This window comes from Zootoca vivipara, chromosome 1, assembly GCF_965207765.1.
Source record: "Zootoca vivipara chromosome 1, rZooViv2.hap1.1, whole genome shotgun sequence".
NCBI classification, from domain to species: Eukaryota; Metazoa; Chordata; class Lepidosauria; order Squamata; family Lacertidae; genus Zootoca; species Zootoca vivipara.
Window position 1 is genome coordinate 1,280,139 of NC_142582.1, and position 17,357 is coordinate 1,297,495.

General features: G+C 49.0%; 1 protein-coding gene across 2 annotated transcripts in view; it reads right to left on the bottom strand.

Moving 5' to 3' along the window:
- The window catches only part of ITGB2 (integrin subunit beta 2), a 47,135-nt gene that overhangs the window by 23,650 nt on the left and 6,128 nt on the right, over positions 1-17,357 (bottom strand). For both annotated transcript variants that reach the window (XM_035139784.3, XM_088675621.1), the window contains one exon: positions 1,952-2,012. In XM_035139784.3, coding sequence (XP_034995675.1) covers positions 1,952-2,009 — 58 coding nt within the window. In that variant the 5' untranslated portion in view covers positions 2,010-2,012. The remainder of the gene's footprint in view (positions 1-1,951; positions 2,013-17,357) is intronic.

Consider the following 17,357-nt stretch of genomic DNA (forward strand, 5'->3'; position numbering starts at 1 on the left):
AACCTCAAGACTCTACTTCAATATACATTGAGAAGGGGCTGCATTATCCGGCACTTTAGTTGCAAACCTATCAACAGCCTGGATTCAGAAGGACACGCAGGGCTTGTCCACACTTTGCTTGTCCCACACCTAAAAAGCTTGGGTCCAAGAGCTTTTCTGCTTGCCCTGTGCTTTCTAGGCATGGGTCTGAGTGGGTTTTCCTTTGTCCCACTGCTTTCCCCAGGAAAACCTGCTCTTTACTGCTGAATCGGAGCAAACAGTGGTTGGCATCCGTCTCTCTCGAGTGCACCTCCGGGGGTGAAAACAAACCACTGTGTTAGCAGCACTGAGGTGACCTCCCCAGGGCACAAGCCTGGGCAGGGTGGTTGGAGGTCCTGGGCTGCCCAGATGACAAGACTTGGAGGACTCCTGTGGTAGGGATGATGGCCAACGGCCTGTCTCCATCAGCTGCTGGCTGGCGAAGACAGTGGTTGATGTTTGCTCCAATTCATCTGTAAAGAGCAGGTTTTTCTGGGGGAAAGTGAAGGGACAAGCGGGTGAGTCCTCCCTGTGTGGAATATGTCTGGTGGACAGGATTTCAGTGTTATTTTATTATTAATATTACTTATATCGTGCATCTTCAACCATGCACAGGCCCACAGGTGAATATGATACAATGTAATGCAATATTAAAATAGCAACCCATAAAAAGTTTTACCTCAACAAGAGATACAAAAAGAAGCACTATACCTCATCCCCCAGCAAAATCACAAACAGGTTAAGAGCGAGGCAACACAGCAAAGCTTGTGGGGTGTGAGAGAGAAAGAGAAAGAAAAAGAGAAAGAGAGGTATTTATATTATATATATTCCCTCCCCCCCCCCTTAAAGATACAGAGCGCTGAAATCTCAGGACAAGGAATCCCACAGTCTGGGCACTGCTATTAAAAATGCCCAGACACGCACCCGCAGTTTCCAGGTTTCACAGTGTAGCCAGGAGTACAAAATCTCTCAGCAAGTGAGGGTGTTGAAGGGATCCTTCTGATATGGAGGCTCCAAGCTTATAAGCAGCTATCGGTTGAAAGCAGCACCTTGAGCAGCACCATGACAACACCCATCTTGCTGCTGCTTTCTGTCTCCAGACGCCCTCCAAGGACAGGCCTACATTCTGCTGCTGTTAGGAAGAATGGGGCCCATGTCCACCTTGTTTTTCACAAGCTCTGGGCTGCCGTTTGTTGCAGATTGGGGCAGAAGAATTGACTGTACGTTCTATTACAAACCATTTGTGTGCCTGATCCATTACGGGGTCCTCAGGCAAACAGTCCTGGAGGTTGCTGCTTCAGTTTCACAGCTACCCTGTTTCTCCGAAAATAAGACGTAGCCATAAAATAAGCCGTAGCAGGATTTTTAAGCATTCAAGGAATATAAGCCATACCCTGAAAATAAGACATAGTGATAGGCACATCAGCAATGCCAGCCACAGCAGGAGGAGGAGGAAAAAATAAGACATCCTCAGAAAATAAGCCATAGTGGGGTTTTTTGAGGAAAAATAAATAGAAGACGGTGTCTTATTTTCAGGAAAACATGGTTATCAGCACCGCAGACCCAAAGCCTACCGGTAAGTGTCTTGTGGATGAATCTGCACCTTTTCACTTGCACAGGCACTTATTAAAGTAACCAGTAGCTATTTGAATATGTTTTTATCGTATTGCCCCCTCCCAATGGCCCATGTTTTTGCAATATGGTGTGGTAGATGGCATCTATAGGTAAAATGAACATGTGATCCTGTAGCTCAGACGAGGGCCTCTCACGGGAAAACACCACCAACTTGGAATACCGATCAACAGGATTTCCCACTGAAGATAGAATAATGGGCACAATCCAACAGAAAGTTCAAGGCCCTTAAGCAGGCTTAGCTCTACAAGGAGACAGTGGTGGTTACTCCACTACAAATGCAGATAATGCTGGCAGGTACCTGATGTCAGAATCAGCAGTCCAGCGCCAGACAGCAGAAGGAAGCGCTCGTGAAGCATCTCCTGTGAAATTGAAATAATATACCATGAAATGACTACACTAAAAGACTATTAAATGACCTTGTTTGTTTGTTTGTTTGGTTGTTTGGTTGGTTGGTTGGTTGACTTTATATTCTGCCTTTCCTCCTGAAAGAGCCCAGGGCAGCAAACCTGTCACAGTGGCCGGAGCGGGCTACTTCAGAGTAACGACTCTACACAGCTCTGCATCTTATTCTTTTATTGGTGCTGCGTATTTACAGTGCTGAAGTCATTGCTATTTACACGGAGCTTTGTGTTCAGTCGGGTTCAGAACCTCCGAATGGCTTTTGGCGCGTCTTTCTCCAACACAAAAGCCTGGGTAGACCCATCCTCTTTCCTCTCCGCTTTCTGCGTAATTCCGGAGTTGGGGGGATGGGTCTCCCCCCCTTATTTGCCCCTTCCTGTCCCACCTGGGACCCTGGCTCCGCTACCTTGCCTGAGCCTCGGACACGACTTCCTGCTTCCCCACTGGAATCGGAACTCTCTCTGCTTTCCCCTGTGCTCGGGGATGGGCTTGAACTCAGGAGGGGAGGGACTTCGCGATATCCCCTGTCCCTCACATCCACCCCCCTCCCAAGCTCCCCTTCTCCCCTCCCCAGGGCCCCCCCAGGTGTCGGTGACGACTGGAAGCCTAAGAACTCAGTACTTTCCGAGCCCGTTGGTGTGAACACCTCCCCCCAGTCCTGCGAGCCCCCCCCTTCCGCCTGGGAGGACTGGAATCCCAAAAAGTCCGTGGCGTCAGAACTGGTGGGGGTAAAAGTGTGCTGCCAGTCTGCTTCTTCCTCTGACTGGGTGGATCTCGGCGACGCCCATACTTCTTCCTCTGGGTCCTCAAACTCCGCTTCCCATCCCCATGGTGAACTGCTCTCCAGTACTTCCTCCCCCTCCCCCTCCCCCTCCCTTTCCATGTGCCAGGGCTTGGGTCTGTGGGGAAAGAGGGCGTGAAATTCTTCCACCAAGAATTCCTCCCGTATCTGAGTGGCTGGGACCCATTCATTCTGTGACGGTGGAGCATCCTCCCATGCCATGAGGTACTCCAGGCCCCCCACCCCTCTCCGTGAATCAAGGATGGCCGTGGCCTCATTGAGTTGCTCCCTGCCTTCCCTCTCCCCCCCTCCCTCGGGGGTTTGTTCGCCGTCTCGGAGCCTGCTGCTTTCCCTGTACGGCGACAGCAGCGATCTGTGAAACACTGGGTGCACCCTCATGTCCTCTGGTAGTGCCAATCTGAAGGCCACCGGATTGACCTGTTGCGTGACCATGAAGGGGCCCAACCTTCTGGGCACCAGCTTTTTGCACCTCCCTCTAATGGGAAGGCCCTCCGAGGACAACCACACCTTGTCCCCCACCCTGATGACCTCCCCTTGTCGCCTGTGGCGATCTGCCCCCTTCTTGTACGCTTCCTTGGCCCTCTCCAAGTGTTCTCTGAGCTGCTGGTGCACCGTCTCCAGTTCCTCTGCCCAATCCTCTGCCAGTGGGCCCTCCTCCTCCTCCTCCCCCTCCCTCTCCGGGAAAGATCTGAGGTCGCGCCCATAATTGGCCTTAAAGGGCGACACCCCTGTGGAGACGTGCACTGCATTATTGTAGGCAAATTCCGCCAGTGGCAGGCGATCCACCCAGTCCGTTTGTCTCTGGCTGACGTAGCATCTCAGGTACTGCTGCAGAATGGCGTTGACCCTCTCCGCCTGTCCGTTGGTCTGCGGGTGTCTAGCCGTCGATAAGCTGACCTCCACCTGCAGGAGGTTCATGAGCCGCCTCCAGAACCTGGAAACAAATTGGCGGCCACGATCCGAAATAACCCTTAAAGGTAATCCATGCAGTCTGAATACGTGGTCAACAAACAGTTTGGCTGTCTCTTCTGCAGAGACCGCCCTGGCACACGGTATAAAGTGGCACATTTTGGACATAAGGTCCACCACCACCAACACTGCGGTCTTGCCCCTGGACGCAGGCAGGTCCGTGATGAAGTCCATGGACACCACTTCCCACGGCCTGTGTGGTGTGGCTAAGGGCTCCAGCAAGCCTGCTGGCGCTGCTCTGACTACCTTTGCCCGCTGGCAGGTGTCACAGCCCCGTACATAGTCTCTAACATCTTCCCGCACCCCTGGCCACCAGAAGTGTCTCATGACTAGGTGAGCGGTTTTGTCCCTTCCAAAATGACCCGCCGTTGGGTTGTCGTGCATCTGCTTGAGGACCTTACGTCTAAGCTGGGTGGTGGGCAGGTACAGTGCCCCCTTGTAGAAAAGCAGCCCCCTGCGTTCTGCAAAGTCTTTTGCCTGCTCCCTCCCCCCTCTCAGTTCTCTGAAGATGCGGGTGGCAAACGCATCAGCTGCTGTCAGTGCTGTGAGTTCTGCCTCGCTCACCACTGCTGCTCCGCATGACCATGCTGATGGGGGGAAAATGTGCCTGGGTGCTGGAGGCAACTCCTGCTCCATGTACTCTGGTTTGCGGGAGAGGGCATCCGCCCTGACATTCTGCTCCCCCGGGATGTAGTGGATGGAGAAGTTGAAGTTCGAGAAGAACTCTGCCCACCGTATCTGCCGCTGGTTGAGCACCCTGGCTGTTCTCCAGAACTCCAGGTTCTTGTGGTCCGTGCACACCTGGATGGGGTGCTTGGCGCCCACCAGGAAGTGTCGCCAGTGCTGAAAAGCAGCGTGGATCGCAAGAAGTTCTCTATCAAACACCGTGTAGTTGCGTTCCGGCTGGGTCAGCTTCCTGGAGAAGAAGGCACAAGGTCTCCACTCTCTGTTGGCGTCCAGTTGCAACAGGATCGCTCCCAAAGCCCGGTCTGAAGCATCGGTCTCAACGCGTAGGGGCGCATCCTGCACCACGTGGAACAGGTTTTGGTCTGAAGCGAACACCCTCTTGAGGCTTTCGAACGCTGCTTGCGCCTCTGGTGTCCACCTGAACTTCTGCTTGCCTCTCAGGCAGTCAGTGATGGGAGCTGTAACACGCGAGAAGTTCTTGATGAATTTCCTGTAGAAGTTGGCGAAGCCTAGGAGGCGTTGGGCATCTTTGCGCGTCCTGGGGCTGTGCCAGTCCAGGATGGCCTGCACCTTGTCCTTGTCCATCGCCAGCCCCTTGTCTGACAGTTTGTAGCCTAGGAAGTCTACTTCCCTGGTGTGAAACTTGCACTTCTCCAGCTTCACATACAGGTGGTTCTCCTTCAGGCGCTGCAACACCTCCCTGACATCCTTCACATGTTGCACTGGGTCATTGGAATAGATAAGGATGTCATCCAGGAAGACCAAGCAGTTCTTGAAGAGGAGGGACCCCAGGACGTGGTGCATGAAGGCCTGGAAGCATGCTGAGCCCCCTTGCAACCCGAAGGGCATCACCAGATATTCGAAAGAGCCCAGAGGCGTGAACATCGTGGTTTTCCACTCATCGCCTTCCCGGATCCTGATCAAGTTGTACGCCCCCCTCAGGTCCAGCTTGGTGAAAATCTTGCCCCTGCGTGCCGCTGTCAGGAGATCGTCCACTCTGGGCATGGGGAAAGCCACTGGCTCTGTCACTGAATTGAGCCGTCTAAAATCTACCACCAGGCGGCGCTGTTGCGTGTCTTTCTTGTCCACCCAGAAGACCGGGCTGCCCCCTGCTGCCTTGCTTTCTCTGATGAACCCCCTCTTGAGGTTCTTGTCTATAAACGCACGTAGATCCTCCAGTTCCTGATCTGACATGGCGTACAGCTTGGCTGGGGGTATCGTTGCCCCTGGCACCAGGTTGATCTGGCAGTCAAAAGACCTGTGTGGGGGCAGGTGGTCGGACTCCGCTTCGCTGAAGACCTCCTGCAGGTCCCAGTATGGTTTGGGTATCGCCTCACCCCCTTTGACGTGCATGGTGGCCACCGTGGCTATTGGAGGCCCCTCCCCTGGTTGGTGCTGCATGCAATGTTCCAGACAAAAGTCCGACCCAAACGTGATGCATCTCTGGTGCCAACTGATGGAGGGGTCGTGGCGCGCCAGCCAGCTCATGCCCAAGACGATGGGGGGGTCTGAGATGGTGGTGACGTTGAATGCCAGTGTCTCCGAGTGCCTTCCCACCGTCATTCTCATGGGGGGGGGGGGTTGATGAGTGATGGCCCCTCCCAGCAACTCCCTGCCGTCAATGGTGGCTACGTGCAGGGGAAAGTCCAGCTGCAGAAGCTGGATCTGGTGCTCTTCTGCAAAGTTTCTCGAGAAGAAGTTGGCTGATGCACCACTGTCAATTAAGGCGAGGACCGTCAGGGGATAGCCATTTGGTAGCGTTAGCGTCACTTCTAGAACCACTCCTGCTCTGGGAGGGGTGGGCTGGCTCTGCTCCGCGCTGTGCGGGTGGGCGGGCTGGGGCTGTTGTCTGCTGACTGCGCCTGGCTGCTGCCCCTTGTCTCCTGCAACCAGGCTTTCCCGTTTCCCTGCTGTGGTGCTGCGTCAGTGGGGGAGGGCACAACCGTTCCCGCCTTTCCTTGCCACTCTCTGCGATGTGGGCAGTCTCTGACGAGATGCTGGGGGGAGTTGCAGAGAAAGCAATTCCCGCCCCTTCCCTCCTTGCGTCTTGTCGCCGCTGGGGTTTGAAAAGCCCCCCCCGCGCGCTATCAATTTCCATGGGTTCCTGGTCCTGGCTGGCCCCAGGCGTGGCTTGGAAGGGTTGTTGGGGGAGTGGCTTCTCCTGCGACCGTGGGAACCAAGCCCGCTTTGCGCGCATTGCTTGCTTGTCGTTCCACCGGGATTCCTGTCTCACCCCCACCGCCAGAGCCGCTTTGCTCAGCTGATCCATATTACTGGGCTTTGGACCTCTCGAGAGCTCATCTTTCACATCCTCATTCAACCCCAGGTAGAACGCCGCTTCCATCGGAGGCGAGTGTAGTTCCCACCCCAGTCTGTGCACTAGCATGGTGAATCTCGCCCAATATTCGCGAACTGTCATTGTTCTTTGCCTTAAATTATGCAGTTCCTCCTTGGTCTGGTCCATATGGCTATCGGACGCATACATAGTTTTCAAAGCCTCTAGAAATAGTTTGACATTCTTCATGCAAGGATTTTTTGTCGCTATTAACGGTCTTAGCCACTCCCTGGCTGCCCCTGTAAGGTGTTCCACAATAAACGCTACCCTGTGCTCATCATCAGGGAACTCATCGTGGTGCAGCTCAAGAGCATACACGATCTCAGTCTCAAAGCCATGATATTCCCTCGGGTCTCCATTGAACTTGCTTACTAGGGTCCCCGCTCTCCTTCCTGGCAGCACTTGGAGTTGGGGGGCCCCTCCCGCCTTGTTTTTCTCGGCATCCAACTTGTTTTGGAGCTCTACCGCCACCGCCCTTAATTGCTGCTCTTTTTCCTGAAGCGCTCTCACCTGTTCCGCAAGTTGTAGCCGGTCCTCCTGGACCTTCTGGGTTTCTTCTTTAGCTGCCTTTAATTCCCCCTGTGCCTGCAGCGCCAGTTGCTGCAGGTCCTGTTGGGCTTTCTCCGCGATCTGCCGCCATTTCTCCGCCTCTGACGCACTCATCCCGGCACTCCAAAGTAGCCCCAAAAAAAAGATTCGGAGGTTGCTGTCACAGTGGCCGGAGCGGGCTACTTCAGAGTAACGACTCTACACAGCTCTGCATTTTATTCTTTTATTGGTGCTGCGTATTTACAGTGCTGAAGTCATTGCTATTTACACGGAGCTTTGTGTTCAGTCGGGTTCAGAACCTCCGAATGGCTTTTGGCGCGTCTTTCTCCAACACAAAAGCCTGGGTAGACCCATCCTCTTTCCTCTCCGCTTTCTGCGTAATTCCGGAGTTGGGGGGATGGGTCTCCCCCCCTTATTTGCCCCTTCCTGTCCCACCTGGGACCCTGGCTCCGCTACCTTGCCGGAGCCTCGGACACGACTTCCTGCTTCCCCACTGGAATCGGAACTCTCTCTGCTTTCCCCTGTGCTCGGGGATGGGCTTGAACTCAGGAGGGGAGGGACTTCGCGATATCCCCTGTCCCTCACAAAACCTATCCTACAATCTTTTTTAAAAATAATAATAAACAATCAAAAATACTGTAGTTAAAACAATCTAAATACAATTACAGTTTAAAACATCTCAAAGCATTTACAGTTAAAAACATTATTCTCTCCAATAATCTCAGGCTTTCCATCTACCAAATGTGTGAGTAAACAAGTTAACAAGGATGGCAAAAGTTGCACCGGGGGGGGGATTCCACGTCTGGGGAGCCACCACTGAAAAGGCCCCGGTGGCAGCACAACTACCCAGACCTCATCTGTTGATCCTATGGACCAAGACGGCTGATACTTGGTTGGTATTTTGGGGTAGGATAGGAAATTTGGGGAGAAAGCAGAAGTATATGCAGCATTTGCTTATAAGTGCATTGACTAACTTAAAATGAAATTTAATTCTGGTATCTCACGACATCGCAGCACATCATCCTTAGGAACAAGAAACACCAGGACTGGTTTGATGAGAATGACAGTGAGATTGAACGCATGATTGACAAGAAAAGGAAGGCCTTTCAGATCTGGCAAAGAGATACCGTAGAAATTGTGCCACTAAGAAAAAAAACCTATGCCAATGCTAAGGCTGAGGTTCAAAGAAGAACCAGAGAACTAAAAAACACCTGGCGGATAAAAAAAGCTCAAGAGATCCAGCACTTAGCAGACACTCATGATGTTTCTGTTTCTTTAAAGCCACAAAGACCATCTATGGGCCAATAAATCATGGCATATTCCCCCTACGCTCAGCAGATGGTAACACACTTCTAAATGATAAAGAAGCTATTGCACGGGCCACACGGCGCTGGAAAGAACATTACCAACATCTCTTTAACCCCAACTCCCCCGTAGCTGCTGAGGTCCTCTCACAAATTCCACAAAAACAAGTTAGAGATGAGCTTGCAGTATCTCCAAATCTGGGAGAGTTGTGTACAGCTATTAACCAAATGAAAAACCATGAAGCCAAAGTGCTGCACCAACAAGTACAAAACAACCTCTCGGCAGCGCCACAAATCCAACTCAGTGGTGTAACATTGGAAAATGTTGATCACTTCTCCTACCTAGGCAGTTACCTTTCCACAAGGGCCAACATTGATGCTGAAATCCAGCATTGCCTGATCTCTGTGAGTGCAGCTTCTCCCGATTGAAGTGCAGAGTGTTTGAGGACCGGGACATTCGCAGGGAAACCAAAATGCTGGTTTACAAAGCTATGGTACTACCAACTTTACTATATGCTTGTGAAACATGGACCACTTATAAACGCCATCTCCAACTCCTCGAAAGACTCCATCAACAGTGTCTCCGAAAAAAATTACACATCACTTGAGAAGACAGGCGAACTAATATCAATGTACTTCATTGGACTGGTCATGTTGTGTGGATGCCTGATGATCGTCTTCCAAAGCAACTACTCTATTCCGAACTTAAAAATGGAAAGCGTAATGCTGGTGGTCAAGAAAAGAGGTTTAAAGACTGTCTCAAGGCAAATCTAAAAAAATGTAGTATAAACACTGAGAACAGTTGGAGAACAGCCTTTACCAAAGGTGTCATGGGCTTTGAAGAAACTCGATCTCAGGATGCAAGGGAGGAACGTGCTAAGAGGAAGGCATGCCTGGCAAATCCACACCGTGATCAACTCCCGCCCGGAAACCAATGTCCCCACTGTGGAAGGACGTGCGGATCCAGAATTGGCCTCCACAGTCACTTACAGACCCATTGTTAAAACCGTGTTTATGGAAGACAATCTTACTCGGATACAAGTGATCGCCGAAGAAGAAGAAGAAGAAGAAGAAGAAGAAGAAGAAGAAGAAGAGGAGGAGGAAGCCCCAATGACCTCAACAGGATTCCACTCTACAAGATTAAAACAGCTGCAGAGCAATTCAAGGCAGCATTTTCCAGGTAATAACCCCAGGAAACTACTTGAATGACTGGATTCAAAAACATGGCTGGATGACGGCAAGGCAGCCTCTGCTGCAGCACAATTGGTAGCAGTCAATTTGGTCTGCTTCCAGCACTCTGCAGACTAAAAATATTAGAGGCAAACTAGTCAGGTATCCCAATTTGCTTGCACAAAGCTTACTGGGAAGCTAGATGATATCCTGGCTTTAATTAAAATTTAATAAACAACTATCTGACTTTTAGAAGACATCTGAAGGCAGCTCTGCTTAGGGAAGTTATAAAAATATTTTTAATATTTTGTTGGAAGCTGCCCAGAGTGGCTGAAGAAACCCAGCCAGATGGAGGGGTATAAATAATAAAGTATTATTGTTGTTGTTATTATTATTATTAGGCAGTTTTATGACAATGAGCACATATCCTGCATTCATCCTTCTTTGCTTGCAGGGTGCTCACATGTTTACCCATTAGTCATTTATTCGCCCCTCACTTTCAACACAACTCCCTGTCACTTTTCAAACCACAAAAGGTGCTTTAATCCACTTTCAGTGCAGAAAATTAAAGTTTCGTTGTACTTCTGAATCCCTCTGGCAAAGCAGTGAGTTTGGAGTCATTTACACTTTGGAAGCAGCTAAACACAGTGGTTAAAATCACCATTCAAAAAAGCAAAAGGAGCTAGCTGAGCAGACCCTTTAAATTTATCTAACTTTCTCACACAAATTTCTCTAACTTTGCCTTTAAAAATAGTCATGTTCATCTGCAGGCTGCCTAGGCTGAAAAAGAGCCTCCTATATGTGCTGTGACAGAGGTGGAAAAAGCACATGAAGGAGACTGCCTGTCTCTTCTTTGATTCTCATCTCTGCAAAGGCTGGCATTTCACACTCTTGTTGGGATCCTTATAAGTACCTCTGTAAAGTAGGCAAGTAGACTTGCCCACATGGCGGAAGGGTGGGGCTGAGCCTGAGAGATAAGGGGAGATTTGAGCCTGTCTCATATAGCTCACTATTACAATCTTGTAAATGGTCACATAAACGCCACTTTTCTGGGACGTATAGCTGTGTTCCCTTCTCTAGGCTGTGCCGCTTCCCCAAGAAAATCTAATTTGCTTGCATTCACTCAAACAGCAGTTTGAGGCAATGATGCCATTCTTCTACCCAACTGCAAAGGGAGTCTACAAATTGATTAGGCTTGCTATGCATTAAGTGGCTGAATCAGTGACATCATTGATGTTAACACTTTCCTTCCATGTTCGCATACATTATTTGGTACTTTTCAAAGGTTTATTAATTTTTAGTTATTTTCAGCCCCATTAACCACATTTTAAAAGTGCCACCACCTTCCCTGCAGCAAGGTCTCACCATTACAGAACATTTTATTGAGGGTTGCCGTATTTCGAAAAGCAAAAAAGAAGACGCTATGACGGCCCTCATTTAAAAAACCCCTACGATAGGCCATAGAAGCTATGATATATTGCTGAGAGGGGCAGGAGAAGAGAAGGGGAAAGCAAGTCTTCAACCACCAGGTATGTCTGCGTCTCATCCAGAAGGTATAGCCAGAGACATTTTGACAAATTTAACAATTTTACCCCTGAAAAAGAGGACATGTCCTGGAAAAAGAGGACACATGGAAACCCTAGCCCTGGCACACACCTCAGGACCACATGGGTATTCTTTTAATAAACGGGCAAATATATTCCTGCCCCACCCACCTTCATCCTTGCATCAGGGTGCCTCTTCCCCCTGCACCCCTCCAGAATGCATGTCTGCATCTCTTGCCATTGCTCTGCAAGGAGGCTAGCAGAAGAATAGCGCTGAAATAAAAGATACTTCCACTGCTTTTTATGTCTTTCTGTAAAAACAAAACCCTAATTGGGCATTCTAGATGCCTCTCAAAGCCGCAGAGTCTAGCAAAGTGCATTACTGTACTGATATTTCGACAAAAAAAAACGCCCTCCCCCAAAGCAACAAAAGGCATTGTTTCCACAAACATAAGCATATTTCTGGCTAGCTGTGTAGCTACAGATCTATGTCACAAAAGTGTGACAAGCTTTTAAGTTCTCTATAATTCTTTATCAGGCAAGGTATTACACAAGGCAGGAGTGGGTGGAGGGGGAGGAAAAATAAAAACCAAAAAAGGTCAGAAATTAGGCTGTGGGAATAGGAGCCTCCTAACAACCTAACAACCCTCAGCACCTTTTACCAACTACAGCTCCCAGGATCCTTTGGGGGAAGCCATGACTTTTTAAAGTGGTATCACAGAGCTTTAAAGGTATGATGTGGATGTGGCCTCTGTCTAAGCAACTCAGGAGTGTGGGAAAGGTTTCATCCTCCCTCTCCATATATATGATGCTACAACACTAATAAAGGACAACTCTTCCAGTCACTTTTCTCATATGATGTTGTTGAAGGTATGTCTCAAGTTGGGTATTGCAGTGTCCAACATGGAAAATGTCCCTCCTAGGAGGCTCCCTCAGGAATAAATTACATGTGGCAGCAGCATATCCAGTGGCCTGCAGTGCTGGCCCATTTTAAGAGCCAGAGGGCTGTGTGGGCGAGGGGAGCTGAACCCTGCTCTGCCTCCTGCCTCCTTTCAGTCTCCCACCCTAGCTACATTGCTCTCAATCAGAATCAGACACCAAGACAGGGAAACAAGTGAAAGAGGACAGCCCTGATGGATCAGGCCGTAGACAGTCTAGTCCAGCATTTTATTCTCAAAGGGTTCAGTCAGATGCCCATGGGGAAGCCAAGTTCAGACATGCACACCATTGCCCTCTCCTGCTTTTGGCTGCCCCCTGACCCTGTGAGTATTTATAGCCTTCCTGATGAGAACCTCTTATCCTTCATGAGTGGCTGTGGCAAAGAAAGCCACAGAATCAGGGGCAGATTCAGCTCTTCTCATCTACAATACATTTTTGCTATTAACCAGACCTAAACCATGGAGGCAAACCTGGTTTTACAGAAAAAGTTCAGGCTATTTAAATATTCAATGACGTTTTAAGAAGTAAAATATGTTTCTTGGCATGGATGGTGTGTTAATATGCTGGTCTAGTATCTCCTTCTAACTGTGTAACATTTTTGGAATTGGTTTAGGTTATTAAAGTATTTAATTATCTAATATTAATTAAAAGTATGATGGGAAAGCTCCTGGATAATCAAGGGTATGTTAGGACCACAAGGCGTGTTTACAACATGCTACTTAAGTTTTGAGCAGACAGGCTCAAACTTAAGACAGACAGGCGTTTTATTTTCCAAAACATCTTGGAGCCAACTTGCTCTGGTGTATGAAGATGGAGATTATTGACAGTGGCCTGGTTTCTACATACCACTAAACCATAGTTTAGCACTATGTGAACAAGCCTGGATGAGATTTGGGCTTGTGTGCACACCTTGCTGCTCTCCCCGGTTGTAGATGCAATTTGGAGACTGGAGACGTCTTCTCTTGGTTTAAATAAACTGGAATATATGCTGCCCAAGCCAGGAACTGTTTCCTCAAACAAGCCAGGATGAAAAAGCATGGTTTGACCTTGGCTTGTGTCAATAAGCCATAGTTTCAACTATGTAACAACAAACTATGATTAATTTAAGGCAGGAAGTGAATGCTTTCAATTCCCTCCATGTGGATGAGCCAGAGGAGGAGGGGACAGGGGGAGTGTACAAGACTGAGGCTCATTCATATAGGACTAAGCAATAGTAGCATGAAGTTGGGACTGTGCCATTGGCTTCCAAATTCTCTGGGGAAAATGAAAGCAGCCTGGAAAAGACTGGGCCTATTTGCTTCACTCTTTGCAGAATTCCTCCCTTGCTTCTGGCTGTCCCCAGAACTATGACTGTTCCTTATTTTCAAGTTGCTGTGTTGAAAGAGCTCTGAGAAAAAGGGAACTCTTGGTGAGTCTTTCTCCCTGCAGCGTGGAAGAAGGAAGGACAAGGGGCATTTGCACTGCTGATGGAGACATATGGAAAGCAAAGGCAAAAGCATGCTGTGCCTGTGATTGTATCTTACAACATTCATCTGAATGCTGTTTCCATAAATAGTCTTGGGTATGTTTGAAGCAGGAAACAGGCCCGGCTCTAGGTAGACCCCCGGTGGCGCAGGGCACCATGGCGCCGGCCCACCAGAAAGGCGCCGCGAGCTGTGCCCACCCGCTGGCCGGCTGATCCGCCGGTCCGCCGCGCAGCTGCGCCTGTGGGAGCCGCGCTGCGCACTGCGCCCACCCGCCCACCGCGCTGGGAAACGGGGCGGGAGGGCGCCAGAGAGATCGCGCTGTGCCTGCCCGCCCGCCGCTGCGCCCACCCGCCCACCGCGCTGGGAAACGGGGCGGGAGGGCGCCGGAGAGATCCGGCGCACCACAGCGGCAGGGGCGTTTAAGACGGCCCTGGCAGGAAATGCATCTCCCTCTCTTCTCTTCACTATAAGGGAAACTAATTATAAATGTTGTCCGACACCTTTTGAAATATGACTTTAAAAGTCCAAATTTCAGATTTTATGGGCTGGTTGTCTGTGTACCATAGAGATACAATCCTAGGCATACTAGGGAACAAATCTCATTGGTGAGCTCTCTCTCCCTCCCCCCCTCCCACTTTCTACTTAAAATATGCTTAAATTTATGCTGCACATTTCTAAAAACATTTGCCTTTGGAGAACTAGTGTGAAAAAACAGGGTGAAACTCTATAGAAATAATAGAATGCTATATGTTATTCTCTTCCTTTATCTTAAAGAAGGATTCATAAAGTTATAAAAAAAGGAGATTCTGACAAAACATCAGGAATAACTTTCTGACAGTAAGAGCCTTAGAGGGTAGTGAATTCTCTTTCCATGAAGGGCTTTTGATCAAAGGTTGCCTGGCCCTCTGTCAGGGATGCTTTAGTTGTGATTCCTGCATTGCAGGGGGTTGGACTAGATAAGCCTCAGGTCCCTTACAACTCTACAATTCTATGATTCCAAGTTATACTCCAAGCCTCATGTGGCCCTGTGCCTAACATCCACACACCAGGAAAACATAGAATCATAGAGTTGGAAGAGACCACAAGGGCCATCCAGTCCAACCCCCTGCCAAGCAGGAAACACCATCAAAACATTCTTGACATATGCCTGTCAAGCCTCTGCTTAAAGACCTCCAAAGAAGGAGACTCCACCACACTCCTTGGTAGCAAATTCCACTGCCGAACAGCTCTTACTGTCAGGAAGTTCTACCTGATGTTTAGGTGGAATCTTCTTTCTTGAAGTTTGAATCCATTGCTCCGTGTCCGCTTCTCTGGAGCAGCAGAAAACAATCTTTCTCCTTCCTCCATATGACATCCTTTTATATATTTGAACATGGCTATCATATCACCCCTTAACCTTCTCTTCTCCAGGCTAAACATACCCAGCTCCCTAAGCCATTCCTAATAAGGCATCGTTTCCAGGCCTTTGACCATTTTGGTTGCCCTCTTCTGGACACATTCCAACTTGTCAGTATCCTTCTTGAACTGTGGTGCCCAGAACTGGACACAGTATTCCCGGTGAGGTCTGACCAGAGCGGAATACAGTGGTACTATTACTTCCCTAGATCTAGATGCTATACTCCTATTGATGCAGCCCAGAATTGCATTGGCTTTTTTAGCTGCTGCATCACACTGAAAACATTCAGCTTCCCAGCTGGCAAAACTAATGTTTATCACTGGAGTTGACCAAATGATTTCCCTCTTGTACCTTTAGCATTTATGTGATGCTCAGCAATTATGCAGGTTACACCAATCTGTTACAAACTACCAAAAGGAAGAGCACACTACACAATGTACGGCTGCAATCCTAACCCCACTTACGTGGGAGTAAGCATATTTGAATTGAATAGGACTTACTTTTGAGTAGGCAAGGTTAGCATTGCAGTCCTGGTCAGACTCATATCTGCCTGGGGGGAAAGAGAACTTTAACCAAATCTTGGGTACTGGATCTTCCATTGTGGTTCTGCTGGAGTCCTGTCACTTTAAAAGGATTTCAAGCTCATATAATACTATTCCACACCAGGTTTCATCAGAAGCCACAGAAAGTAGCTTTCTCGTGAGATATTCCACCAAAGTGTGAAAAGCAAGCTGGCCTGCAAACTTACACATGCCATACCACAAAATAGCTAGCATACCGCTTTCACAGAAGCAGAGATGAAAGTTGCACATTGAACTATAGCCAACAAGAAATAGGCTTATTAAGGATATAGGAATGACCACTGGGAGGAACATAGAGAAAAAACCACCATGGTGCATCTGCATCAGCAGTGTGACACCTTTATCTGTCCCAGATGGAACAGAACATGTCTTTCCTACATCAGTCTGCTCAGCCACAACAGGTGCTGTATCCAGTGTTTGAAATTCCCATTGTTCTAGGCACATTTTGCGACAGAGAATTTCATTAGTACAACCATTTCTGAGCACTGGCAGAGGAAGAGGAGTGCGGGGGGAGCACACCGCCCCAGCCGGCACAATCCTGGTGGGGGGCCATCGTGGCTGCCCCCCCGCCTGCGCTGGGTGCCACACCCCTGGGAAACACACCAGCCCCTCCCCTGCCTGCTCTCTTCCGCCCCCCCCCATGCCATAGCATGAAGCTCTGCCACTGTTTCTGAGCTCTGGGTGTCGTACTGTGCCTAAGATTTCAGATTAAAACTGCAGAGTGGAAGGAAAGGAGGACCATTTTCTGCCTCCCCACTTTCAGCAACCCTCTGAAGACTAGAGAAGAGACCCTCTTAAGAATACAGGGGGTGGGCAAGAGAAGGACTAGGCTATGTGAAAAATGAACATAATATGTTAGCTGCAGTTCCTTCATTTTCACCTTTGTATACTTGTAATAAAAAAGCATGCCAAGACATTCCATTATTGCGCCCATAACTTAGGTTTAAGGTACCCTTTAGCTCCTAGCTTTCACATCTCTGTTTCTAACACTTCCAAAAGTTTGACTTCACCCCAAAGGTGCAATCCTCCATTGACTCCCCAGAGAGAACAACTGCTCCCTCACATGCAGAAGGTCTGTTTCTCCTCAGAAGTATTTCTCTTCAGCCTGGTGACTCTAGAAAGCTCTGGCCCTTCTTTCTGTTGTTTTCCTCTCAGTTCCTCCTTCTCAAAGAGAGAAACTGCCTTGCATTTTGAATCCCGCACGAGGAAAAGGTGCATGTAGGGCGACTGCAAGCTTTAAAATAGTGGGTAGGGAAGGCATTGACCCCAAATCCTTTCCTTTCAGTTAACAACAACGAGGTGGGGGACAGTCGGGACTCCGTTACAGACATCTACAGGAAACATGCAACTAACCTTCAGTGCTAGACTCACACCTGAGGGGAGCCAGCATCTAGAGAACTGGAAGGTATGGTGCCTCCATCAAATACTGCTGTTCAATTGAATTAATTACCTTTACAGTTACATGTATTGGCTGCTAGTGGTTCTTCAGTTAAGATTTTGGACGTACCAAGCCCACCAGAAGATAATACAGATGTCAAACTCTGCAGACTCAGTTTGCGAAAA